Source organism: Postia placenta (assembly GCF_002117355.1).
Source record: "Postia placenta MAD-698-R-SB12 unplaced genomic scaffold POSPLAscaffold_1, whole genome shotgun sequence".
NCBI classification, from domain to species: Eukaryota; Fungi; Basidiomycota; class Agaricomycetes; order Polyporales; family Adustoporiaceae; genus Rhodonia; species Rhodonia placenta.
This window is the reverse complement of record NW_020169832.1, coordinates 1941104-1963456: the sequence shown is the minus strand read 5'-3', so window position 1 is coordinate 1963456 and position 22353 is coordinate 1941104. Positions and strand designations below refer to the sequence as shown.

Below are 22353 nucleotides of genomic sequence, written 5' to 3'. Positions count from 1 at the left end.
TTAGAGAGAGATGGGGAGAAGGAGGGGGAGAGAAAGGGGGAGAAAGAGAGGCCTGAGCTGGCGTGAGCGTGCAAGATATTGGGGAGGGGTGAGGGGCAGCGGCTATTTGGCAGCAGCAAATAGGATGGCTGGGAGGCCGTCCCGTGCGGGGTTACTCTCGCTTGCGGGGTTCCCCATATCGTCCCATTCCCGATGGTACGACCGCTCTCCGTCCGCCTTGTCTGCTGCCTGCATCTCCATATTGTCTGTACTGTGTATTGCAGATGCGGGACGACGATGTGCTCTGCAGTTGGACGGAGTGCTGCTCGATCGAATCTCGCCCCAAACCGGTAATCAGCATAGCCAGGGGCAGCTTCTAACCTCGCCTGGAAACACGTTCTTCGGCTACAACTCGAAAGGCAATCGTCATGATTTCGATATCCTGAGACGGGCCTCGACCTCTTAAGGATATCATCGTGGCGACAGTGAGTGCACGCAGCTCATCTGACCCAGTATTGAATGTGTAATTTCCCTGTTTATAGGCGTCACAAGTCTCCATTGGCTAGCTGTAGCCAATACATTAATTCACTCAAACGCATTGATGGACTTACCCGGGTCGACACCCGTTGGCTTCCTGCCACCGTTTTGCTTGCATCACTGGTCAGTAAGAGAACGCCGGCTGTCATCTTTACGTGTTCCGGCCACCGCGTCCGTCCTGATCGCGTTGGGCCCACCAGGCAGCCAGACGCCCTCACAGCAGTTCGCAGTCTCGAAACCCGACAGTGGGCCGCCCAACTGTCGTGCGGGGCCCTACCGATGTGCACTAGTGGTGCCCGTTCTCTCACGGAAGGGTCGACCGAGCCGCCACCGCCCTGGCTAAATGTGACGTTTTACACAACCTAAAAGGCCCGTAAGACGAGAAATGGGCGAGAGCTGAAACGTTATAAGTAGATGCGCTCTGGCGCGCTCTCGCACATCTTACCGTCCACCCTGTGCATTAACTTCAGGAGCTCGTGACGTTCGCCACAGCACCCTTGTTTGAGACCAAAATTGCAAATTCGACGCCCCAGGTGAGTCTCAGCGGGCCACCTACTTATTGCCCGTGAACTCAACACTAGCCACACTTCAGCACCATGTCTTCCGTCCCCCCAGAACTCAGCGACTACATTATAGACTTTCTGTACGACGATCCTCGGGCACTGGCAGCTTGCTCACTTGTCTGCCGTGACTTCCTGCCTACCGCCCGTTTTCACTACTTTTCCAGCATCCCGTTATACGGTATTAGGCGATATGTAAGCTTTGCCAAGCTGCTCGAAGGATCGCCTGCACTTGGACGGTACGTCCGCGAGGTGAACATTAGAAGCCTCACTCCAATCCGTCCGGGCGAGGTGCCGCTCGTGGAGAAACCCCTGCCCAACATTGTGGCGCTTCTGCCACAGATGAAGACCCTTGATATGTCGTCGCTTGATGTCAGCAACGCGGTGAAGACAGTGCTCACCCAAGCCACTCCTGTGACCGAGTTGCGCGTGCAGTATTGCGTCTTCCCTTCCTTTGACGACTTTGTCGAGCTCTTCTACTCCTATCCCCGCATCGAGGAACTTACTCTCCGCGGTGTCTCATGGAGGTCCCTGTTCCATCACTCTCGGGACCACATCACTCCGGCACCGCAACTGCGCAAACTCGCGTTGGGCAGAGACGTCGACGCCAAAACCATCATCGATTTCATGATTGACGGGAACCATATCCCCCACCTCGAAACACTGTCGGCGTGCTGTATTTGCGACGAGGACGCCGCCGCCGTAGGGGCGCTGCTGGACACCTTGGGGTCGTCTCTAAAACATCTCGAACTCGAGTGGAACCCCTTGCACTCCGCAACGAATGGTTTGTCTTGACACCGTGTGGCTCCCGCCAATGTTAATATTGTACCTATTTATAGCACTCTTCCTGCCCAGTGGACTATCGATACAAGCATGCGACAACCTTGAGACACTCTTCTTGCGCTGCGTCATTACCGTAGGCCACTCGATACCTTGGGCCTCGTCTCTTTTGGCGGATCTGCGCGCGACTGCCATCAAGAAGATTAGTATAGAGATTCGTCTCCTCGGAGATCTCGATGCGGTCAACTGGACCTCGCTGCAGAGGACCCTCATCGACGCGAAGTTTGGCTGTTTGCAGTCCGTCACGTTCAAATTGAAGATTTGGTCCGGCGTTGGTCTTACTGCCCCGGAGGTGGAGGGGATGATTCGCGAACGAATCCCTTTACTGGAGCGCAAGGGGATCGTGCATGTCACAAGCTGAACGTCTTGTACCGCCTTCGCGGGAGGCTGGTGCTGCCGTACTTACCGTTTCATGTCTCGTACATAGCCTTATAATTAATCGTTCTGTGAACTGGATGCCACCTCCGATATCCCATCCCACTCCATTATACGACGACACAACAGTAACAGGCAGGCGATACAGTAGCAAGGGATGCATGTGGTGTGAACGCACTACAGAGGGGGTATGCTTGGTAGGGTAACATGTGCGGGGCGAGGACGAAATGAAAGCAGCGAGCGGAGAGACAGGGTCCCCGGCATTAGATCGATCCGTACTGAAGGTGAGAGAACTTTTCGACAATGAAGAGTCGGGACGGAAACCAGGAGGCAAGCTAGCGTTGTCCTGCGTCGGCCGTGATCGTCGCAGTGTGCGCCGGAGATTGGTGGCCACGAGGCGAACGCGCCGTTGCGGGATTTGCTTATTCTTTGGATTTCAACTGCTCCTTGAGTTGCTCGACGTCTTCTTCCAATCTGCATGGCAAATGCGTATGTGCAAAAGAGAGCGGATACGGCATGAGTATTGTAAATTAAAGTCCAGATAAAATGAGATATAATGAGATCGTCCAGAGAGAATGAGTGAGGAAAGAAAAGAGCGTGGTATGCAGAGCATGCGGGAATAATTTAGAACAATCCGTATACCACGGCCAGCGTGAACATTGCTCCGAGAAAGCTCTTCAATCCGAAGACTTTGACATACCGTGTTATCTGATCCTGGTGTTCATCCTGATCTTGTTCGAGGTATTGGATCTCCATGGCCTTCCGCGCGACTTCTTGTTGCAGCTCATCGGCCTTCGACAAGGCGACTTCAAGCTCCTCTCTCAGCGCTCTGATCGACCGCTCATGTTCCGCCTGTACATCGTGGATCTTCAGATTATGCGCCTCATGCAGTCGCTGGAGTTCGTCCCGCGAGACACTTGATGCCCGCACGTGTGCAGACCCGTTGCTCTTCGAAGGCGTCACGGGCTCTGCAGCCACAGTCGCCTTCAGAGTCGCAAGCTCGCCTTCAAGGTCTGACAGCATCGTCTGCAATGCAGACTTCTCGGATGCCAACGCCGCTACTTCATCCTGGTACGCCGTTCGGAGCTTAGTGACCTCCTCAGCACGACCCATCGCAGCTTCCTCGAGCTCTTTCTGGTGGTTCTTCGAGACTTCAGTCAAGGATTCCTTTGTGGCAATGAACATGTCGTTCAATGAGGCGTGGTCGTCACGCGCATTGGAGAGGTCCTTCGAGAGACGAGCGATGACTTCGTCCTTGTCGGACTTGTCGACTGCGGCAGCAATCTGGCGAGCCTCGTCAAGCTGTACCTTCAGCGACTGCAGCTCCTGAGTTGAGGAAGCCAGGGCAGCTTTCGCCTTCGCGAGGTCCTCCTGCGTAGCCTTGAGCTCGAGGCTCTGATTGGTGATCTGCTTCTCGAGCGTCTTGACCTGGTTATCGAGCGCAGCTTGATGCTCAGCCTTGAGCCCCTCGATCGTTGTTTGATGAGCAACACGGAGCTGCTCGATCGTAGCCTGAGACTCAGCACGAAGTGCATGGAGATCCTGGCCGTGAACATCACCAGCCTCATTCTACTAAGATGTCAGCATTGCATCAAAATAAATGTGGGTGAATTTAACCTTAGCACGCTCGAACGCCTCTTGCAGCAACTGATCATGCTCAGCCTTCACGTCGTCGACCTTCGCGTTGTACTTGGCTTCTTGGTTCTATACAAACAATTAGTGCCAGATAAACATATTTTCTACTAAACACCTCACCTCGAGCTCCGTCTTCGTTGCATCGAGCTCTTCGGTAAGCTTGTTCTGGGCTTCCTGCGCAGCAGCCTGGAGCTCCTCAATTTGCAGGCTATGCGCTGCTGTAAGGGCTTCGATCTCCGCCCGGGCTTGCTCCTGGCCCTCCAAAGCCTTGGCGAGGTTCTCCTCGAGTTCCTTGAGCTGAACAGATAACTTGTCATGCTCCACGCGAGCAGCTTCGATGTCCTGTGTGAGTAGCTTCGCGACCTCACTGGCTGCGTTTAGCTTCTCAGCTTCCCGAGCCTGGGCCTCTTCGAGGGCCTGCGTCATGGCTTCATTGGCTTTCACGAGTTCCTCCTCGAGGGAGAGAATGCGAGCGACAGACTGCGCGTGCTCGTCCTCCTTCTGCTCCTGCTCCTCCTTAATCTCGAGGATCTCGATCTCAAGCTCCGAGACCTTGGTGGACTTCTCGTCGTTCTCGGCCTTCAACTCTGCGAGCTGTGCCTCGAGCGCCTCAGAGCGGGCCGCCTGCTCCTGCAGAGCAGCGACCCTGGCCTCAGCATCGGCAAGAGCTTCTGCGTGTGCAGCCTTGAGGCTTTCCGTCTCAGCCTGGATCGCATCGAGGTCTTCCTTCGCTTTGACTAAGGCTGCATGCTCGGCCTCTGCTGCGGCTGCCGCATTGGTGGAAGCCTCGTCAGACGAAGAGCGGAGAGTATCTAGATTCTCCTTTGCGGCCTTCAATTCGGACTCAAGCAACGCGGTCTCAGCTTGCAGGCTAGCAACAAGCTCGGTCTGGGCGGCCGCAGTGGTCCATGCAGCCTCGAGCTAGTTGCAAAGATGAGACACGGACGAATTACCGAAACGAGAAAACAAACCTCTTCACGAACAGATTCCAGCACGGAGTCGTCCCCAGAGGGACCGGTTTGGAGCTGATTGAGGTTCTCCTGCGCTTCTGCGAGCTCTTTCTGTGTCTGGGCCTTGGACTCCTCCAATGCCTGAAGGACGGCTTGCTTGGCTTCCATTTCGGCAGTCGCGGCCTCCAAAGAGGACTTGAGAGTGCCGACCTGTGCCTCGAGCTCGGTCACTGTCTCTGCCTTCGCGGCAAGCGACGTGTTCGCCTCGTTGAGCTATTCTGGACGTTAGCACACGCATCGCGCCCCCTTCAGACGGTCGACGCTGACCTTGGTCTGCAATTCCTCAACCGCTTTGCTGTCATCTCGGACCTCCCTGATAGAGGATATGGATCCAGCACCAGGAGTCCGCGTAGGCCGCGTAGAAGCAGTGCTCGGCGGTCTGTTGCTCGACGGGGCAAGACTAGCGCGCGGGCCGCTAGCTGTTCGCTTCACTTCACCGCTCACGGAAGCCCGCGGACGAAGTGCGCCGGCCGCTGAATCAGGTGTCGCTGCCGGACTACGCGAGGCCGACGCGGTGGTGGTCTTGGGAGCGGACGGTGCCAAGGACGCTCGCCCAGAAGACGGTGTCGGCGCCTTGCTAGTGGTGGGCGTAGGAGCCTTGGGCACGATGGACTGTCTCCGCGTAGCCGCGGTCGTTGGCGCAGACACGGCGGAGGAGCCCTGCCTGGAGGACGGCATCGTCGGTTTCATCGGTTGCGGAGCCGTGCTGGTAGATTTGCGAAGGGTGGATGTCGCGGATGTGGGGGACTTGGCGGACGTAGCAGTAGAAGCGGTGCCCGTGCCCGTGGCCTTCGAGGTAGCTGTGGTGGGCGCGTGCTTGACCGCGCCTGCGCCAAACGTGCCCGAGTTAATGATCTGTGCGCGCGGCAGCGTTGTGTTCAGCATGTCGTCCACGACGCGACGCGGGCACAACTGGGCACAGTATGCGCATGGACGCTCACCTTCTTGACCAACGGCGTAGCTGGAGCACCAGCTGCCTTCGCGGGCTTCACAGCGATCGACGGCTTCGCGGTAGGCTTGGCCTTAGGTGCGGTAGGTGCAGGAGCCTCCTCTTTCGTCTCTTCCTTCACGGCCTCCGTGGGCGCAGGCATGTCCTCTGCAGGGGCTGCGGGGGCCTCAGCAGGCACAGATGAGGTCTCTGAGCCGTTTGCCATGTTGCCTACAACGTGTTCGTCTTCCACGCCGTCCGCCGGCTTCTCGCTAGACACAGACTGGGACTCGACGGCGTCACTTGCCTCGTGTTCTTCATTTGACTCTGCATGTGTCTCTAGTTCCAGCTGCTCGGGTTCTGCTGGTGCCACGCTATCCTGCGATGTCTCCTGGGGTTCGTCGGCCATTGAGGTGGTGGATTATGGGGGCTGCAGTAGTGTACTGCGCGCCGGGTATCAAGTATTAGATGAAAGATACGTAGATGGTGAGCAAGCCTGAGGCTGCTTGCACGCCGGGTGCGAAAGAGAGCGGTGCACAAACAAAAACAATACGCGTACGCGACGCGTCCCACGACGCCACGTTTCTGGAGCGCTAAGAATATCGCTAGACTCCAGTGGGACAGCTCAATCATTCTGCTTTCTCCGGCACCAGTATGCGATACGATCGTCGACGTTTAACTCTATTGTTTGTACGACTAATATTACAGCGCTGGGACCATCTACTTCGGCGGGGAATACAAGTTTAGCGCATTCAATGCGGGTTCTGCCAGATTGTGGTGATTGTAGCTGAGAATAGCGACCTATACCAGCCGTTACGTAACTGGTTCTCATAAAATTGGGAGTACGTACCCCTGCAGGTTCCACGTTGAAGTGTGTACCTGAGCGTTCAGGTCAACAACCGGGGTTCTCGTTACTTTATGAGACACATACCAAGAGAAAGCGGGAAATTGATCCAGCGCGATATGAGGACACGGTTGAAGTGTCCATGAGCTATGATAACTACATCGCGGCAGCCCTTGCCTTCCTCGTGCCATTGTTTGTGGTGCTCCTTCACCTGACGGCACCGAATTGAATTTCAAAATTAACCCGAAATGCTTCAACAATCGAGCCCACCTTCGCAATGACACAATCCACTCGGTGACACATCTCTTCCGTGCTCTCGCCTCCTGGGCACCTGTGGTGCCATGAGCGAAGGACATACGGTAGTGGTCTAGATGAACCCACCCATCTTTCCAGATGCTCCAGTTTGGATTTCTCTCTTTGATTTCCGCTGGTTTGAGCCCTTCGTATTCTCCGTAGTCCCACTCTCTGACCTCTTCGGTGGTGACGTGGGAAGGGGGGTTGGCTAAGTGGTCAAACATCAAGTGGAAAGTACGGTGTGCTCGAGTTCTGGGGGACACGAAGACATTGCAGATGTTTCTTGGGTCGATGACCTCTAGGATTCAGTGGTCAGCGTTGGGGGGTAGACTTTAGCAGTAGGCTGATTAACTCACTGCCTTCCCCTACGAGAACCTTTGCCTGTTCTGCGGTCTCTCTCACACCGTTCTCAGTGAGCGGAATATCAGTCCGGCCTGTCTGCCATGGGAACAGATTGTGAGCTTCTCATGATTGAGCGAGTGGTGATAGACATACATGACGACTGTTGCGAGAGCATTCCGAAGCTAAAGTCAGCCCAGAGCGAGATGGCACAAGCTGTGCCTACCCATTGAGAGACCATTCGGTCTCGCCTAGTCTCTGCGATCAGAATTCGCATTATAAAAGCTGGATGTAAGCACACCATGGCGAATGAGAACGAGACGAGGCATGGGACGCGACATGGTGGATGGAGTACTGGCCGAGTTTGTGTTGGGGACCAGAGTTATAAGGAGAGGCCGCCAGTCTCTCCGATTGGATACCGGCCGGGGGATGATATCATCGGTCTCTCGTCCGATCGACGAAACCCTGTCGAACGCTCCCTCGAGTCTGTCATCCTCCGCCATACGCCGCGTAGCTGTGACTGTTGATGCAGACGTCGTGTACGTTTTTGTCGCTGACATGCACACCCTGTGCTGTGGCAGCCGAGATGAATGGATTCCCAGTCGCTTTCAGGCCTTTGCCTTTGCGCAGTGTGACCAAATGGAAGGCGGTCTCAGCGCTCGCATACGAAACACGACCGGTCCATACCCGCCCCAGCCCGGAAGGCAATTGTCAATTCTGCGGAGACAGGAAAACTGGACGAATGAGATCCGTCACTGACTGTGCGCTCGTGGTGCATTTCATCTATCCCAGCAGCAGCATCAATTTCCTCGTAAAAGAAGTTTTCCTTCGAGAGGAGCGAAGGCTCGACTAAGAGAACACCATTTTCCACAGGCGAAGAGGAGCAAGACTAGCCGTGTGAAAGAGGCACTGATGGATGGTTGGTAGAAACATGAAAGCGAACCAGTCCGGTCACGCTGTCACTCCTGGCCAGATAGGGCCATCTCCTCGTCCATCAACCGTTCTCCTGCTCGTCTGTGTTTCTCTTCCTTGCTCCTTTCGTCTTGAAGTTGATACCACGCAATTCCTTTGGTTCCCCAGTCCTCTTCAAGTGCATTGTCGAGGTGAACCAAACTCCCGTCATCAGAACGGCTTAAATTCTGATCACTTATCGCGTCTAACTCGCTCGGTCCGCCCTCTCGCCCTTGGCCAATCTCGCTCCCCGCACTGCACACGCACGCAGGCAAACGCTCCGACCTCTCTCTTACCTTTAACGACCTAGACATCTTGGCGAGTACACAGAATGCAGGCCATTAAATGTGAGTGTTGCCGCGCTGAAGTCTGCATCACGCCGCGTTGCCAACCCGATCGTGCGTAGGTGTTGTTGTAGGAGATGGTGCTGTCGGAAAGGCAAGTGTACCAGTCTCATGGCCTAGTCAAGGTCGACTCATACCTCCTTGTAGACATGTCTTCTCATCTCGTACACGACAAACGCATTCCCGGTGCGTAGCTCCCTTTGATGCGGCTGTGCTGATTCTGACCGACTGCGGACGTGTAGGGAGAATACATTCCTACTGGTACGCATCAAAACGCACGCACGAGACATTGCAGACTGAACAAATCTTACAGTATTCGATAACTATTCGGCCAACGTCATGGTCGACGGTAAGACCATCTCCCTCGGTCTATGGGATACGGCCGGTCAGGAGGATTACGACCGTCTCCGACCACTGTCATACCCTCAAACGGACGTTTTCCTCATCTGCTTCTCGCTCGTCAGCCCACCGAGTTACGAGAACGTTCGAACCAAGGTACGTCGTTCAGGTGTTGCAAGTCGGAGTGTTTACCTGAGAGTCATACCCGCTGCAATCAGTGGTATCCCGAAATTACGCATCATGCGCCGTCGACCTCGATCGTGCTGGTCGGTACCAAGCTTGATCTTCGGGAGGATCCGGGCACAATCGAGAAGTTGAGAGACCGGTATGTCTTACAATCCCCAGCCGATACAAACGGGCGAACTGACAGTACCTGTTCGTGTTGCATAGTCGCATGCAACCCATCCAATACTCGCAAGGAGTAGCCATGGCGAAAGACGTTGGGGCAGTGAAATACCTGGAATGTTCGGCGCTGACACAGAAGGGTTTGAAGACTGTCTTCGACGAAGCTATTCGGGCCGTCCGTGAGTGTTGCCTGCCTGTACAAGAGTTCCCTTCTCTGACATACCTCCGCATCCAGTCAACCCCCCGCCACAGCCCAAGAACAAGACCAAGAGCAAGGGTTGCATCATCGCTTGATGTGCTCGCGCTGCCCTCCGACCCAGCGGTATGTAGGACTCCTAGGACTGCGCTGCAGTAAGATTGCACCCGTCATTTACAATCTGCACCCATTTACGACGTCATGTATCGTTCCCAGTCCGCCACTTCGCCATCCGCGCTTCGTTCACATGAGTTACGAGGTACCACGACAGTCGGATTGCCATTATGTCTTGCATGAGTAGTTTTCCGGGGCCTCCTCGTTACCACGATATCCCTTTGTTGGTCCTAGTCATTTCCTCTACCCAGTGTTTTTCATAGTTTCCCTTGGAGATATTAGTACGCTCTGTTCATCAGTAACACCGAGCCTGAGCTCGAGCCAACCGCCTTGTCGTGTCGGGCGCTTGGGTGTGGACAATGCGGTCACGTGGGTCGTGTAGAGTATCGCGCACAAATCGTACCCTTCAACCGCGATCATAAGCTGACTTGCTGTAGGTCTTGCCCGGTGACTCAACGTGGCTCTCTGCTGCTTGGTATCGCGTGCATCTAGTGCAAGAATACGCGTCCTTGGCCTCCCAACTTTCTGTTTCAACCGTTGTTTTCGCAAGGCAGCTAATATGTCTCAAGAGTTCACGCCTACAGCCGAGCAGCTCGCAATGGCGGAAGAGCGGAGACGCAAGAAGGAGCAGCGGGAGTTGGCAGCAGCCAAGGAAGCAGAAGAGAAGAGCCGCATACTTCCACGAGAATGGCTCACAGTCCAGGATGTCCCCAGCATAGAGACGGGACGGACCGTTAGAGTAATGTCTTGGAATGTGCGTATCCGAGCGTGCTCACCCCGGAATGCATGCACCCTTACAGTTATGATTGTCGCAGCTGCTTGCACAATGCCTTGTTCGTAAGTTGAGAAGTGAAAGGAGCCGTGCCGTAAATCGTGACAAAACTTCGCAGGGCGTGAGCTCTTCCCAACGAGCGATTGTCTGAAGGCCAGTCAACGAGAACACATGATGTACCGCGAGATCCTGTCGCACCAAGCGGATATATGCTGCCTACAGGAATCTATTGTCCGCCGCGCCTAGACGTCCCTCATCTGATTCAATTACTTGTGCAGGAAGTGGACCAGCTCGATAAACTACTTCCGGTCCTCGACGGTGCTGGGTACGCGTGGGTGTACAAGGCCGGTCCTCGGAAGAAACACGGCTGTCTCATCGCGTATCGCAAAGAGGCATATACTCTAGCTGACGAGGAAATCGTGCTGTACGACGAACAGGACGTGCGTGAAGATGGCAGCGACAGAGCACGCCGGGGTAGCAGCTTTCGCACGAAAAACATCGCCTCCCTTGTCCGTTTGCGACGATCCGGGACAATGTCCGAAGGGCTGATAGTAGCCACGACGCACCTCTTCTGGCATCCGTCGTAGGTCGGAATTTTACAACGCTATGTATTATTGACTAAGACAATGCTTAGATATACCTATGAGCGCACAAGGTGGGTGGGGTATCTCACTGCTTGTCAAAACCTCATCCACAGCATGTTCTATAAGGCAAGCGGGTATTCTTCTACGGGAAGTCGTGAAATTCCGTGATAAGGTCTCGTCCGACGGCAATGAATGGCCTTGCATTGTAGCCGGCGGTGAGCTTGTCTGTCAATGCAGTCGGGAAGCTATTCTTAGCTGCCGTAATCTAGATTTCAATTTCCCGCCAGACGACCCTGCTTATTCGCTGATGATGGGGGACCCGCTTCTCCCTGAACAGAAAGCTAGGCTAGCGGCGTCGCGTGTGGTACACATAACAATTGACCCCGATGTGTCGGCTACCCCCAATGTGGATACGGTGGAGGGGGAAGAGGGTGGGGAAGTTGGCAAGACGGATCCCGACAAAGTCATCACCAATGCTCGTCCAGCATCCGCAGATGACGGCCTTCTAGCGGACAACGAACTCCAGGACTTGTTCAGCCGATCGGGCGCGCCCATGAGCATTTATGATGAAGGGCAACGGAGGCTTCCTTCTTCATTGACAGTAAATTTGACATTCCAGAGCCGACAATCAGTCGATTCGTCCCGGCACGGAGGTTTTGAGCCTGTTTGGACGAGTTACACCCACGTACGTGCGGTGCTTTCTCATGTGAACATAGTCTAACCTGTAGCATGTCTGCGTGTTTCAGTATTGGCAGTCTGTATTAGGTATGATGAATGCGCTCAGCTCCGCGAAGCCTCCAGATCTCATCGCGCACTCATAGATTATATCTTCGTCTTGCAACCTCGAAGGCTTGGCATCGTTACGAAAATTGCTCAGCCGCACCAGGCCGACGTGCTCACGCCGGGTCTCCCGCAGAAGGGTGTTTGTGGCAGTGATCATATTTCCCTCGGCGCCGAATTATTCCTGCCGACGTGAACGGCTGTCCCGGTCTCCAAGAGTTGCAGGTTCACCGTGGGGAGAGATGCTGTATGGGCAAAAAACTTTGTGATGAGATATGCAAATTACATGACCGGTACAGTAGTAAATGTTGACAGTGCGCAGAACACATTATAGAATGGTACGCCAATGGTCCCAACGAGTTGACATGACGTTACGGAACATATTTATCCTCGTCCATAAGCGGATCTGTCAGAGCCTTGAATGAGGCTATCGAATAGTCCTTGCGCTGATTTTTCGTTCCGGAGCTGGAGCATGTAGATGACGCCCGAACGTCGTCCTTTGGCGCTCAATTCCACTGCCACACCGGTCTTGCCCACTCGCTCGACACCATCGACCAGAACGATTGTCGAAATCAAAATGGACTTGTCTTTATTGTCAGCTTCTACCACGAGCTGCTTGACGTTCGTCGGGGACTCTACATAGAGCTTGAGCTTCGCTGCACCGAGCGACTTCCATTGCGCATGCTGTTGTTGGAGGAAGACCTTGCATTTCAGTTGTGCGGTCACGGCTGTCGTGGTGGGCCCTATCGGAGGCCGCTCCTCAACCGGAGACACCGGGGGACTTGGCTCCTGAAACGAGGTAGCTGTCGACATTGACTGCATGCTCATCTGCTCGGACGGCAGGAGGGGTCTTGACGGAGGTAGCTGATTGGGGAGCGAGCGCAGAGAACTTGATGACGCCGTGCGGGGGATGAAGTTACGCCGAGGCGGAGCCAGGTCTCCAGGGTAGCCAGGCATAGGCGGTGCCGACGCAGTAGACATCATTTCATGCTGTGGCCGTAGGGATCGGGACGAGGTCGACCTCCGAGGACCTGATCCTTCGCCAGAGGAAACATTGGACGGGGCTCGACTAGGTGGATTTGAGGCAGGGTAACCGTGCGCCATATGCGGGCCTGATGGCCCATGGCGTCCCATCCCAGGGCCAGCTAATGGGGCGGGCCCCATACCTGGTCTATATGGACCTTCTGCAGGATCCGTGAATCCGCTGTCTGGAGGAGCAGATCGCAAGCCGCTGTCAAGCCTGCGCGGAGCAACCATTCCAGGGTCCACTGACAAATTCGGTACTGCCCGTTGGCTGCCTGGTTGCCGGGGTGGCATAACTTGACCAGGGCCGAACGCTGGTTCAGGGGGGGCCTGCTGAGGGTGTGGAGGGTGAGGGGGCATGACCTGACCGGGTCCATAACCTTGCGGGGGCATAACCTGACCGGGGCCGTACCCTTGTGGAGGCATGACCTGACCAGGACCAAACGTCGGCGGCGTCATCGGCTGGCCTGGGTGAGTTGCCTGAGGAGGGACAATTTGCCCAGGCCCGAACGATGGCTGCCGCATCAGCTGTCCTGGCTCGGCCGCAGGTCTGGTCGATCTCGAGGAAGACCGCGACGGATACGCAGAATGACCTTGTTGCGGCGGCGGAGACCTTGCCTGCATCTCGGACGCAATGGCCAGTTTCGTCATGCTATCTGCCAATGGTGCATCTGACGCCGCACTGGAGCGAGATGATGGGTTCGAATGCATCGTATCGGGCCGATGTGGTGAGACGCTGTCAGGGGATATTACTCTCGAAGGCGGACTCATGGATTCTGCATGCCGCTCGGGCGACATTACTTTGAGGTCGGAATAACGGCCCTGATTATTCGGGTTCGATGGTGGCGGGGCGCCGCCGCCCGTTGTTGGCAGTGTAGGAACAGGCGGTAGGGAACTCTTCGAGGATGAAGGCGCTGCTCCTGATACACCGTCAATGTCGGTTTGGTCAATGGTGATGAACAAGAGATCGCACCATTGTTAGCTACACCAATACAGTCACTGAATGCCGTCAACAATTGATTTCGTAACGCGGGGGACCCAACCTGAAGGGTCAGGACCTCCTTCCGCAAAATTGTCAACACGAGAGCAGTGCCTGTGCAGGCGGCCGAAGTCAATATCAAATCGGCTGATGAAATTTGAGCATTGTAGAACTAACTGGAATTTTTCGAAGGCGCTATACGAAGATGCTTGCCTGCCAGCGGTGGGTAAGACAGCCACATATCTGGTCCATCAGGTCCCCGACGGCTGCGCTCTTGGGGTACCATCCTCTCACAGATGAGTAACAGATCAGTTAGAATGAAGAGATGTCCGAGCTGCGTGATAACCTCCACACCCGTCGACTGCGGCGTGAAGCGGATGACGACGTCGCCGGAAAACCGTAATTCACGCGGAGACGGTAAGTTCAGAGGTGAGATTTGAAGGCGAACTTGCTGCAGGAATTATCTGAGTGAGCGACTTTCCGCCAGCTTCAGACAATGCGTACCCGAGGTCTCATCGTGAAAATATCCAGAGTGCGCTCAGTGACGAGGCGTCGCTCCAAATCGGAGATCGGCATAGACGGCGGAGAGATAGATGCATGTTCTGCTGGATTTCGCATTTGCCGGTCTCTACGCTCAATGTCAGTAGCACTTCATCCCGTCATGCTTACGTCTACTTACGCGCCACTAGAGACGTCGCTTCGTGCATTGACGTTGGGAGGGACACCGCCCGCTCCATCAGGTGGGGGGAAGGCGTTGTTTCGTGAACGCATATCTATAACGATCTCGTCTTCCGGCTCTGCCGTCGCCACTGGCGCGACGGCCTGTGGGGCCGCCCGCGGGGCGCCAACCTCGAGGCCGCCGCGTTGATCGAGAGTTGTGAGAAGTGTATCAATTTTGTCGAGCGCGTTTGACAGCAGGCGGTGGTCCTCCCGGCCAGGCACGGTGCTCTTCATCAATTTGGTGTATAGCTTACGGTAATATTCAAGGCGGTCTCTTGGCAGTAGGAACAGTCTGTCAAGAGTCCAGAGCGGTGGCTCCGCCGGGTGTTCAGGCGCCGTTGCAGGAAGAGGTGGCGGGTTAGTGGCCGAGAACATCGCGAGGACTGTGGGTAAACGCGAGTTCGATTGGACAAGTTCCCAGGTATCGAAACCGGTGCAGAACTTGCTACAGTATGAGGCGTACGCCGTCTCAATGTGATCGACCTAGAATACTGTTAGGATTGTGCGAACCAGGCAGTAATATACGGACCCATCTCATGACTAAATCGCCGAGGTCCCTGGCCGACGAGGAACCTGAGTTTGCGCCGACGTCTTTTAGTTTCTTTCATACCAATTATATCACTGAGAAGTTCGGACCGTGTTTAACGCGTACATACCGACAGCATGGATCTATTGGCCTTGTATATGCTTTCGATCCCCCGGAACATAGTATCCAGCTCCGGGGGAGGTAGATTAGAGCGAGACCATGCGCCCGCCACTTTCTGGTTGAGACATGTAGGTGAAATGAACCCATACCATCATCTGATTCACAACACATACACGGATGATGCCAGCAAGCAGCTCGACATACGATCTCTCCGTCTCGATGAGATCGTTGAGTGTGTTAGGCTTCTTGCCCTTGCCTTCTGTGGAAGACGAGCCGGATGACGGCAATCGGTTCTTGCCCGGCGTGGGTGGTGGCGTCGTACCTTTCCCCATTCAGGCGATGTATAAGAATGCCTGCGCCGCAGTACGTCTCGAAATCCAATTCTAGGCTCACCGGAGGCATCAACGCTAGAAGTAGAACCACCGACGGAGCGGACCATATTGGAAGCCGGGGAGGAGCTAGTTCTGCCTGGGGTAGGCGGGGGAGTGTCTCTAGGTGCGTCAAAGTCAGACGGGGGAAGGGATGGTAGCTTCTCTAATATGGCTGGAGGAGGAAGAGGTTTCCCATATGAATCCAAAGCCCCATTGGCATTCATGAGCGGTGAAAGGGACCAGAGTCAAGCCAGAAATGAGCGTGAACGTATGGGCCAGCCAGCAAGGTAGACGAACAAACGAGCCGAGTCCGAGCACCCGTATGTACGCTGCCCTGCCCAGCCCAAGCGCGACGATTGGCGTGCACGTGACCGACGCGTCCAGCGCCCTGGAATTCTCGGAAATGCCTCTCCGATGACGATGTAATCCGCCCAAGTTGACCTCCTGCTTAGCTCAAGTATATTCGTCTACACACTATTCTCTGCACCATGGCGTACCCCATTCAATGGCTCGATGCCACGTTCAGTTCGCGCGCGCGAACAGAGGAGCTCCTGCGCCCTGATGTCGAGTCTGAGCTCATCACACCGCATGACTTCCAGCTTGCCGCCGCGTTCCTCCCAGGGTTGCACCGCTACTGGCCTGTTTGTAACACGTTTGAGCCTGTTGCGAAAACACTGACGAGATGTCGCGTCGATAGTACGGGTATGCCATGCTCGGAAGTGGTGCGGCGGCTGGCTATGCGCGGTTCTACAGACGGCCCCCTGCCTCTCTCAACCGCACGTCACTCCTCGCCACTGTAGCCGGCTTCCTGGGAGCGGCGTATGGCCAGTTTCGACGTGCCAAGGCGCACTGGACCTTCACACAACTTCTCGACGATCCTCTCGCGTTCAGCCAGGCCCTGGAGAACGTAAACCAGCGGACAGGGGGTGTCAGGCCCCTCACCTGGACACTGCAGCGGGCAAAGGACGTGCCCGGGCGGGAAGATGTGCATGGAGATGTGCCTCGCCCAGCTGAAGACGTATGGGCTTCAGGCGCAGACTCGGCCACTCAACCTGACCCCGCGCCCAGGAGCGCGCAGGTGCCGGCGACATGTATGTGTCCGCTGTACAGGGGGTTATAGCGCGTGCTAACATTAGCTTGCCAGCGACGTCAGAAACGATACTGAAGAACCGCTGGGAGGAGATCCGCGCAGCGAATGCACGGAAGGCCGGCCAGTCATCCAGCTGGGATGCACTGCGCCAGAATCATGAGCGCAGTCGCATGCAGGGTCAGAACGGGACGGCAGGAGCTGAACGTGTGTCTGGAGAGACGGATCGTGCACGAGAGCAGGCACAGTTCGATGCACTTTTGGAAGCAGAGAGGCGTGTTGCTAGCCGGTGAGGTGCTAGAACCGGAATCGAGCTTTGCAAAATCACAATGAGTGCATCAAAGCACTTTGGTGTGTCTATCCGGACTGTAGCATAGTATTGCCGCCGAGGATGTCGGAGGTGCATTCCCCGCACCAAGTAGGGACTGCATACTTACTGCAGAACGGACAGAGATCAGGCAAATGCCGTAGATCCACTTCTATGATCGGCCATTCGGTTATTGTGATCCGCACGTGGCTCGTCGCGCGTTTCAACTACAACTTCAGGCACTGGCCGTCGCGCGCAATCTCAGGCAATCTCTCGTCGGGTTACCCTCATTGACCGCCGCGAATCTTGCGATCTCCCGATTCAAAGTACAACAACAAGAACAACAAGTACTGGAATGGGCTGGCAAAAGACTTTTGCACTCGAGCGCCGTTCCAAGGGGTGCCATCTCGTTACAGACGAGGTCTTGTCACAGATCCGGCCTGGCTTGCAGGATGTGAAGGTAGGTCGGTTGCATAACGGCAGTTCCAGCTGAGTGCGAGCGAAACAACGTTGCAGGTCGGCATGCTATACCTCTTCATGTAGGTACAATCGCCGTGCGTCGAGGTTACGGTGCAGTGCTCAGAAAGTTACATCGATCTTGGTCGGGTCCCGCTGCAGTCAGCACACCTCTGCCGCCTTGACTATCAACGAAAATTACGACCCCGGTGTGTGTCAGTGCCGACAAGGCTTAGTTCCGTGAAGCTCACGTGGATCTTCCCAACGCATCTGCGCGCAGACGTCCGACGAGGTATTCTGCCCAACGCTTCCTCAAAGGGTGATGGTGTTAACGTCATTGATACCGAGTCCCGTAGATATGGACATGGCGCTCGACAAGATTGTACCCGAGCATCTGAACTGGGTGCATACAGATGAGGGTCCAGAGTGAGTCACTCGCAGCGCGCTGCTGCAGTATTATGTACAAATTACTCATGGACACGGCAGTGATTCGTGAGTTTCTGCGCGCCGCATCATTGACCTCGCTTAGGACAACCTCTTACTTTGCACAAACTTTGACAGTGTGTCCCACACTAAGACCTCTCTTGTCGGCACCTCCATTTGTGTGCCGATCACCGATGGACGGCTGAATTTAGGTACCTGGCAAGGTTTGTGTCGCGTCTGCGGCTGCGCCACTATTACATTCCCCTGACCTCGCTTGTGGGCTCGCAGGAATTTACCTTACAGAGTTCCGCCACGCGCCGCACACCAGGCGGGTCGTCGCGACAATATTGTAAGTCAGATCACATCCCTGGAAACAATCAAACCGACGAGCTGGGCTTCTTTGTGCAGGTCGTGAGCGCTAGGCCGCCGTTGCCGTCCTGATTCTCCGACAAATCGGAGGTGGTGACCATAGGACGCTGATGCTGGATTGACGGTGGAGCCTATAGGACGTTCTGATCAGACTCCCTGCTCGACGTCCTGCGTTCGGGAAGCCAAATTTGTGTATTACCACCACTATAGCCCCTGTAGAATAATGATACACGTGGCGATGAGCAATGGCATATAGGGGTATCTCAAGTAAAAGAGTACTGTGCGATAGAGGTACCGCCCGAATGTGATAATTCCGCCGTGAGCGGGCACATGTTTTTCTTGGCGGCGCGCGGAGAGACGTGGGTCAGGCGCCCAAGCGCCGCCGGCGCGTAATGGCGATACGCTAGGGGAAGTACTTGAAGCTGGTGGTGACGCACTGTGCGAAAGCTGTGCGGCAAAATGCAGGGCGTATCGCTACAGCCGTGGGCAAGAGCTGATACATAAGGGGAGGGGATTCGGCCGAGGGTGAGGAGATCTTGACCGACTAGGCATCTGGGTATACGCTTCGCTACGCCTACGCGCTGGATGATGACTTGCTGAGAAGACCGTCGCCGCATCGCAGCGACCAGCGGCGGAGAACTAAAAGACAGGACGTGGTCGCATCAGCTGGATCAGCCGCAGTTTCCGCTTCCGATATTCATTTTTCTTGCCCCCGATCGCGCATTTCGATCGCAGACCCAGCATAAATCTGCCAGAAACGAGGGAAATCGCCGGCGGAACTGCATTGGATCGTGCTCAAAGACCCCTGCGCTCGCCATCCAGCCATCTCTCCCTGGCGTCTCTATAAACTTCCCCGCGTCTCTCCCCCAACGCCGTGCGTGCTCGCCCTCCTCGTCGTCCGCTCCGGCCTCACGTCGCTGCACGCCGTTCTAGACATCCGGCACCATTCTGATCACCGCGATCAAAGCCCAAGATGCCCAAGGCCTGCTCCTCCTCATCGGCCCGACCTGCTCTACGAAGAAACCAGGTATGCCGCCCGCTCCGTGTCTGACGCGCCACTGTGCTCACACCTACACGATGTCCAGGCATGCCTCGCATGTCGCAAGAGGAAACTGGTGAGTCGCCTCCACCCACCTGCTAGTGACCCGGACCAATCTCGGGCATAGAAATGCGACGCCTCGCGCCCCCACTGCGGCACATGCGTCAAGTGAGTCGCGAACCATCCTTGTGCATGTCCCCCCCTTACGAGTGTCCTGTTGTCCACAGACAATGGCAGGCATTGATCAGTGTCCCGCCGCCAGTGGGTTATGCGTACGTCCATCATGCTTCCAATACGCGCGATGTCTCAACGTCTTCCAGGCATCCCCCTGAGCCTCAATGCTCCTACGACCCAATTGAAGGTTTGGCTATCGCTCCTGACGTCGACCCCACCGAGAAGATCAGGATTCTCGAGGAGCAGATATGTACGTCCGCTAATCATAGTACTCTCATAGGCCTATTTCTTAGCAAGTCTCTCAGCCCAACTCAAAAGCCAGCTCAACCAAACACGCCGGCTGACCTCGGGCTCCGCGTCCCCACCGGGGCCTTATCCTCGGCCAGGGTCCAGTCGTGTGTCACTCGCAAGCGGGCGCTCTCCCGGGGGAAGCCCGACTGATACAATCGCGTTACTCTCACATGAACTGGGAGGCAGCATGTCATCAGGCAGTCCAGACTCGCAAGGACGTAGCTTTAGCGGCAGCCCAGACCTGTCTGCCGCGAGTCAGCCACCTTCTATGGCGGAAATGGATATGCTCCTGAACGGATGGGATGTTGATCTTCCACGGCGTGATGTGCTGAATCATTAGTGAGTGCATTTGCATATTCCAGAGGCGAGCCAATCTCATCATGGTACGTAGTGTGGATGTCTACTTCCGCTGTGACCCTTGTAGCACGCATGTACTCCACCGCCCGTCGTTCCTCGCGTCTCTAGACCTGCATCCAAGAGATCCGAGCTTTCCACACTCAGCGATACTGCATGCTATTGTACGTTTCTTTTACTTCGCAACAGCTCCAGCCTAATCTCCTCCGCTCGGTGCAGTGTGCATCAGCATCACGATGGGTTTCCAACGATACCGTCACGCTACCTGACGGTACGCGCCAGGACAAGTTTGCAGAGCGGCACGTCCGCAAGACACGCGAGTACATCGACAAGACCATGGCGACGGGGCAGGACATCTTTCAAGTGCTGCAGGCATGCTTGCTGCTTTCGTGGTACTTCTATCAAGAAGGCCGCTGGGTCGAGGTCTGGATATTCGCGGGCTTCCAGGCGCGCGTAGCCGTGCCGCTCCGATTGAATTACCCCGGCACGTTCTCCGCGCAGAGCTCTAATGCACCCGGGGGCTACCTCCCGCCGCCGAGGGACTTCAGGGACCTTGAGGCACGGCGGAGGACGTGGTGGATGACAGTCATGTTCGACCGCATTGTGTCTATGGGTGGGTGGGTGCACAGCATTGACCAGAGGGACATCGGCACGGAATTCCCCGTACGATTGATCGATTTCGAGGCCGACGTGAGTGTTGATTTCATGTCCCCTCTCCCATGCGATCTGAACCTTCGTGGACAGTCGGGGATTGCGAGCAATCCGCAGGATCTGGCCTCGAAGGAGGTGTTCATTCGGCACCCGCCGGAATATACGGATTCGTTCTTGTTGTTCCTCAAGTCGGTCATGCTGTTCGGGATGGTTACGGACTACAACACGCGGAGTAGTCTCCGCGCGCCCGCGCCACCGTCAAAAAACCAGAATCCGTTTCATATGCACGGGTTCCAGGAGCTTGACAAGCTCGTGTGCCTCGACTTCCTGGACAGCTTCCCGCAGGCGTTCAGGCATATGGGTCTCACTGGTGACGCGGGTGTTCTTGACACAGACCTGTACATGGCGCGCATAGCACCCCATGCGTAAGTGTTTGATCACTACCTTCCTCTTCTTGCAGCGCAATGTGCTCATGCGCTCATTTCCTCTTATGGTATATGCTATATGCTATAGAGCGGCGATCACCCTCCATAATCCGTACATCAACTTCAGCGACCCGTCAAGCGTCTCGACAGCCCGATGCGTCACAGCCACCAGGGAGATTCTGCGGGCATGCTACAAGCTTTCCGAAACGTCCCTTGAGACCACCCGGTTGCACCCTTTCGTGACAGTGAGTTCATCACTCATCCTCCCGCGGTTGATGCCGAGTATAGCCTCTCTAGATCGTCTGGTACTTGGCTGCTGTAGTTCAGATCCAGCTATGCAAATATTTCATCGAGATCGGCGATGTCGCGCGGGAGTCGACGGTCTGGGGCGAAATAAACGCACTCCGGTTGGTTTTGATTCGCCATGCTCGCTGGGCGCGCGCTGATCTCGTTCTGCGACAGCTTCGCCATGCTTACCTACGGCAGCCGCTCGCCCATCGGCAGTAAGTCCCCATACAGCCTGTGTGATCGAGGATGGACCCACTTATGTTGATACGCACACAGCCCGCCAGGAGAAGCTGCTGCAGGGCCTCATGACGGAGATCGTCCGCATGACGTCTCAGCCCCAGCCGCTCGAGGTCGGCGTGCCGCTGTATCCCTTCTCGCACGCGAGCGCGTTCTCGAAAGAGGCGACATCGCAGGACCTGGTGTGCGCGCCCCTGCCCGGGGCGCAATCGTTCGAGGTCCCGTCGTCGATGGTGCCGCCCATGATGCCCACGCTGCCGACCCACTCCGCCGCGGCGGACAACTGGGCGCGACACGCCGTCATGTCGCCATCTCTCGCACATGCTACTGCTACCAACATGCACCAACACCCCACCGCCCTGTCCGTGTCGTCCTACCCGAGAGGATACTGAGAGGACCCACTTCCGTGCAGAACAGGCCCATGCGCCATGGACCATTATAGTTCTGCGGAAGTTTCATGCACGCCTCCGCTGGTCTCTACTCCGCTCACGCTTATACCTATGCTCTTGTACTTGTAGGGACCTATGGTGCCCAGACTACTAGCTGTATATTATCCGCCTTACATTGTAGTATATCTTCCGTCGTTTAGTCCTTGCTATCTGCCTAGAACCCTGGGGATGTATCGTTATTTTTTGTTACACATTTAGCTATTTTGATATCCGTCTGCATGTGGGTTGCCGTGCGCTCAACGATGCGTAGCGTATTTTATTACTGCAATAAAATGGATTCACGGAGTATCCTATACAC

The 22353-nt window shown here is 55.6% G+C and overlaps 10 protein-coding genes across 10 annotated transcripts; 7 read left to right on the top strand and 3 right to left on the bottom strand.

Annotated features, from left to right (window-relative positions):
- Positions 1 to 177: 177 nt before the first annotated feature.
- On the top strand, positions 178 to 1006 carry POSPLADRAFT_1038004 (hypothetical protein). Its single transcript, XM_024477308.1, has 2 exons — positions 178 to 464; positions 522 to 1006. Exon 2 carries the CDS (start codon positions 581 to 583, stop codon positions 857 to 859), a length of 279 nt encoding a protein of 92 aa, XP_024344254.1. The 5' UTR covers positions 178 to 464; positions 522 to 580; the 3' UTR covers positions 860 to 1006.
- A 106-nt stretch (positions 1007 to 1112) lies between these two features.
- On the top strand, positions 1113 to 2372 carry POSPLADRAFT_1068493 (hypothetical protein; the record flags this gene model as incomplete). The annotated part of the gene is made up of 2 exons (XM_024482301.1): positions 1113 to 1860; positions 1916 to 2372. The coding sequence occupies 2 exons, from the start codon at positions 1113 to 1115 to the stop codon at positions 2275 to 2277; spliced, it is 1110 nt and encodes a 369-aa protein (XP_024344253.1). The 3' UTR covers positions 2278 to 2372.
- Positions 2373 to 2713: 341 nt separating this feature from the next.
- POSPLADRAFT_1129076 (hypothetical protein) lies at positions 2714 to 5614 on the bottom strand (the record flags this gene model as incomplete). The annotated part of the gene is made up of 6 exons (XM_024483806.1): positions 2714 to 2765; positions 2992 to 3860; positions 3909 to 3995; positions 4047 to 4847; positions 4898 to 5149; positions 5204 to 5614. 6 exons carry the CDS (start codon positions 5612 to 5614, stop codon positions 2714 to 2716), a joined length of 2472 nt encoding a protein of 823 aa, XP_024344252.1.
- A 970-nt stretch (positions 5615 to 6584) lies between these two features.
- On the bottom strand, positions 6585 to 7682 carry POSPLADRAFT_1051591 (hypothetical protein; the record flags this gene model as incomplete). The annotated part of the gene is made up of 9 exons (XM_024480184.1): positions 6585 to 6665; positions 6715 to 6743; positions 6796 to 6919; positions 6979 to 7039; positions 7090 to 7300; positions 7359 to 7440; positions 7498 to 7504; positions 7568 to 7592; positions 7643 to 7682. The coding sequence occupies 9 exons, from the start codon at positions 7680 to 7682 to the stop codon at positions 6585 to 6587; spliced, it is 660 nt and encodes a 219-aa protein (XP_024344251.1).
- A 651-nt stretch (positions 7683 to 8333) lies between these two features.
- POSPLADRAFT_1064094 (hypothetical protein) lies at positions 8334 to 9930 on the top strand. The gene is made up of 10 exons (XM_024481760.1): positions 8334 to 8444; positions 8564 to 8639; positions 8699 to 8736; positions 8784 to 8822; positions 8879 to 8895; positions 8948 to 9131; positions 9194 to 9300; positions 9366 to 9499; positions 9556 to 9671; positions 9733 to 9930. Exons 2-9 carry the CDS (start codon positions 8624 to 8626, stop codon positions 9612 to 9614), a joined length of 594 nt encoding a protein of 197 aa, XP_024344250.1. The 5' UTR covers positions 8334 to 8444; positions 8564 to 8623; the 3' UTR covers positions 9615 to 9671; positions 9733 to 9930.
- A 259-nt stretch (positions 9931 to 10189) lies between these two features.
- POSPLADRAFT_1042669 (hypothetical protein) lies at positions 10190 to 11962 on the top strand (the record flags this gene model as incomplete). Its single annotated transcript, XM_024478148.1, has 7 exons — positions 10190 to 10384; positions 10681 to 10985; positions 11037 to 11057; positions 11113 to 11201; positions 11256 to 11671; positions 11733 to 11751; positions 11808 to 11962. The coding sequence occupies 7 exons, from the start codon at positions 10190 to 10192 to the stop codon at positions 11960 to 11962; spliced, it is 1200 nt and encodes a 399-aa protein (XP_024344249.1).
- Positions 11963 to 12150: 188 nt separating this feature from the next.
- On the bottom strand, positions 12151 to 15573 carry POSPLADRAFT_1030496 (hypothetical protein; the record flags this gene model as incomplete). Its single annotated transcript, XM_024476731.1, has 9 exons — positions 12151 to 13709; positions 13763 to 13882; positions 13946 to 14219; positions 14273 to 14396; positions 14448 to 14971; positions 15018 to 15089; positions 15145 to 15249; positions 15308 to 15456; positions 15528 to 15573. The coding sequence occupies 9 exons, from the start codon at positions 15571 to 15573 to the stop codon at positions 12151 to 12153; spliced, it is 2973 nt and encodes a 990-aa protein (XP_024344248.1).
- A 378-nt stretch (positions 15574 to 15951) lies between these two features.
- POSPLADRAFT_1064092 (hypothetical protein) lies at positions 15952 to 17072 on the top strand. Its single transcript, XM_024481759.1, has 3 exons — positions 15952 to 16146; positions 16203 to 16596; positions 16650 to 17072. Exons 1-3 carry the CDS (start codon positions 15994 to 15996, stop codon positions 16883 to 16885), a joined length of 783 nt encoding a protein of 260 aa, XP_024344247.1. The 5' UTR covers positions 15952 to 15993; the 3' UTR covers positions 16886 to 17072.
- Positions 17073 to 17154: 82 nt separating this feature from the next.
- Positions 17155 to 18416, top strand: POSPLADRAFT_1064091 (hypothetical protein). The gene is made up of 9 exons (XM_024481758.1): positions 17155 to 17359; positions 17416 to 17438; positions 17518 to 17564; positions 17636 to 17647; positions 17712 to 17781; positions 17842 to 17847; positions 17917 to 18002; positions 18067 to 18127; positions 18187 to 18416. Exons 1-9 carry the CDS (start codon positions 17255 to 17257, stop codon positions 18191 to 18193), a joined length of 417 nt encoding a protein of 138 aa, XP_024344246.1. The 5' UTR covers positions 17155 to 17254; the 3' UTR covers positions 18194 to 18416.
- Positions 18417 to 19120: 704 nt separating this feature from the next.
- POSPLADRAFT_1176282 (hypothetical protein) lies at positions 19121 to 22272 on the top strand (the record flags this gene model as incomplete). Its single annotated transcript, XM_024488412.1, has 13 exons — positions 19121 to 19174; positions 19233 to 19262; positions 19314 to 19354; positions 19414 to 19458; positions 19507 to 19752; positions 19838 to 19990; positions 20043 to 20169; positions 20225 to 20695; positions 20750 to 21081; positions 21170 to 21326; positions 21379 to 21488; positions 21544 to 21584; positions 21646 to 22272. The coding sequence occupies 13 exons, from the start codon at positions 19121 to 19123 to the stop codon at positions 21996 to 21998; spliced, it is 2160 nt and encodes a 719-aa protein (XP_024344245.1). The 3' UTR covers positions 21999 to 22272.
- Between the last annotated feature and the right edge of the window lie 81 nt (positions 22273 to 22353).

What these genes read in the sequence shown, in the direction of transcription:
- POSPLADRAFT_1064094 (XM_024481760.1), top strand. An exon ending in GTGCTGTCGGAAAGGCAAGT is followed by an intron (nt 8,737 to 8,783) that starts GTACCAGTCTCA and finishes ACCTCCTTGTAG; the next exon opens with ACATGTCTTCTCATCTCGTA. An exon ending in CGAAGCTATTCGGGCCGTCC is followed by an intron (nt 9,500 to 9,555) that starts GTGAGTGTTGCC and finishes CTCCGCATCCAG; the next exon opens with TCAACCCCCCGCCACAGCCC.
- POSPLADRAFT_1064092 (XM_024481759.1), top strand. Translation starts at nt 15,994, where the DNA reads ATGGCGTACCCCATTCAATGGCTCGATGCCACGTTCAGTTCGCGCGCG. An exon ending in GGTTGCACCGCTACTGGCCT is followed by an intron (nt 16,147 to 16,202) that starts GTTTGTAACACG and finishes TCGCGTCGATAG; the next exon opens with TACGGGTATGCCATGCTCGG. An exon ending in CGCGCAGGTGCCGGCGACAT is followed by an intron (nt 16,597 to 16,649) that starts GTATGTGTCCGC and finishes TTAGCTTGCCAG; the next exon opens with CGACGTCAGAAACGATACTG.
- POSPLADRAFT_1064091 (XM_024481758.1), top strand. Translation starts at nt 17,255, where the DNA reads ATGGGCTGGCAAAAGACTTTTGCACTCGAGCGCCGTTCCAAGGGGTGC. An exon ending in CTGGCTTGCAGGATGTGAAG is followed by an intron (nt 17,360 to 17,415) that starts GTAGGTCGGTTG and finishes ACAACGTTGCAG; the next exon opens with GTCGGCATGCTATACCTCTT. An exon ending in GAATTTAGGTACCTGGCAAG is followed by an intron (nt 18,003 to 18,066) that starts GTTTGTGTCGCG and finishes GTGGGCTCGCAG; the next exon opens with GAATTTACCTTACAGAGTTC.
- POSPLADRAFT_1038004 (XM_024477308.1), top strand. Translation starts at nt 581, where the DNA reads ATGGACTTACCCGGGTCGACACCCGTTGGCTTCCTGCCACCGTTTTGC.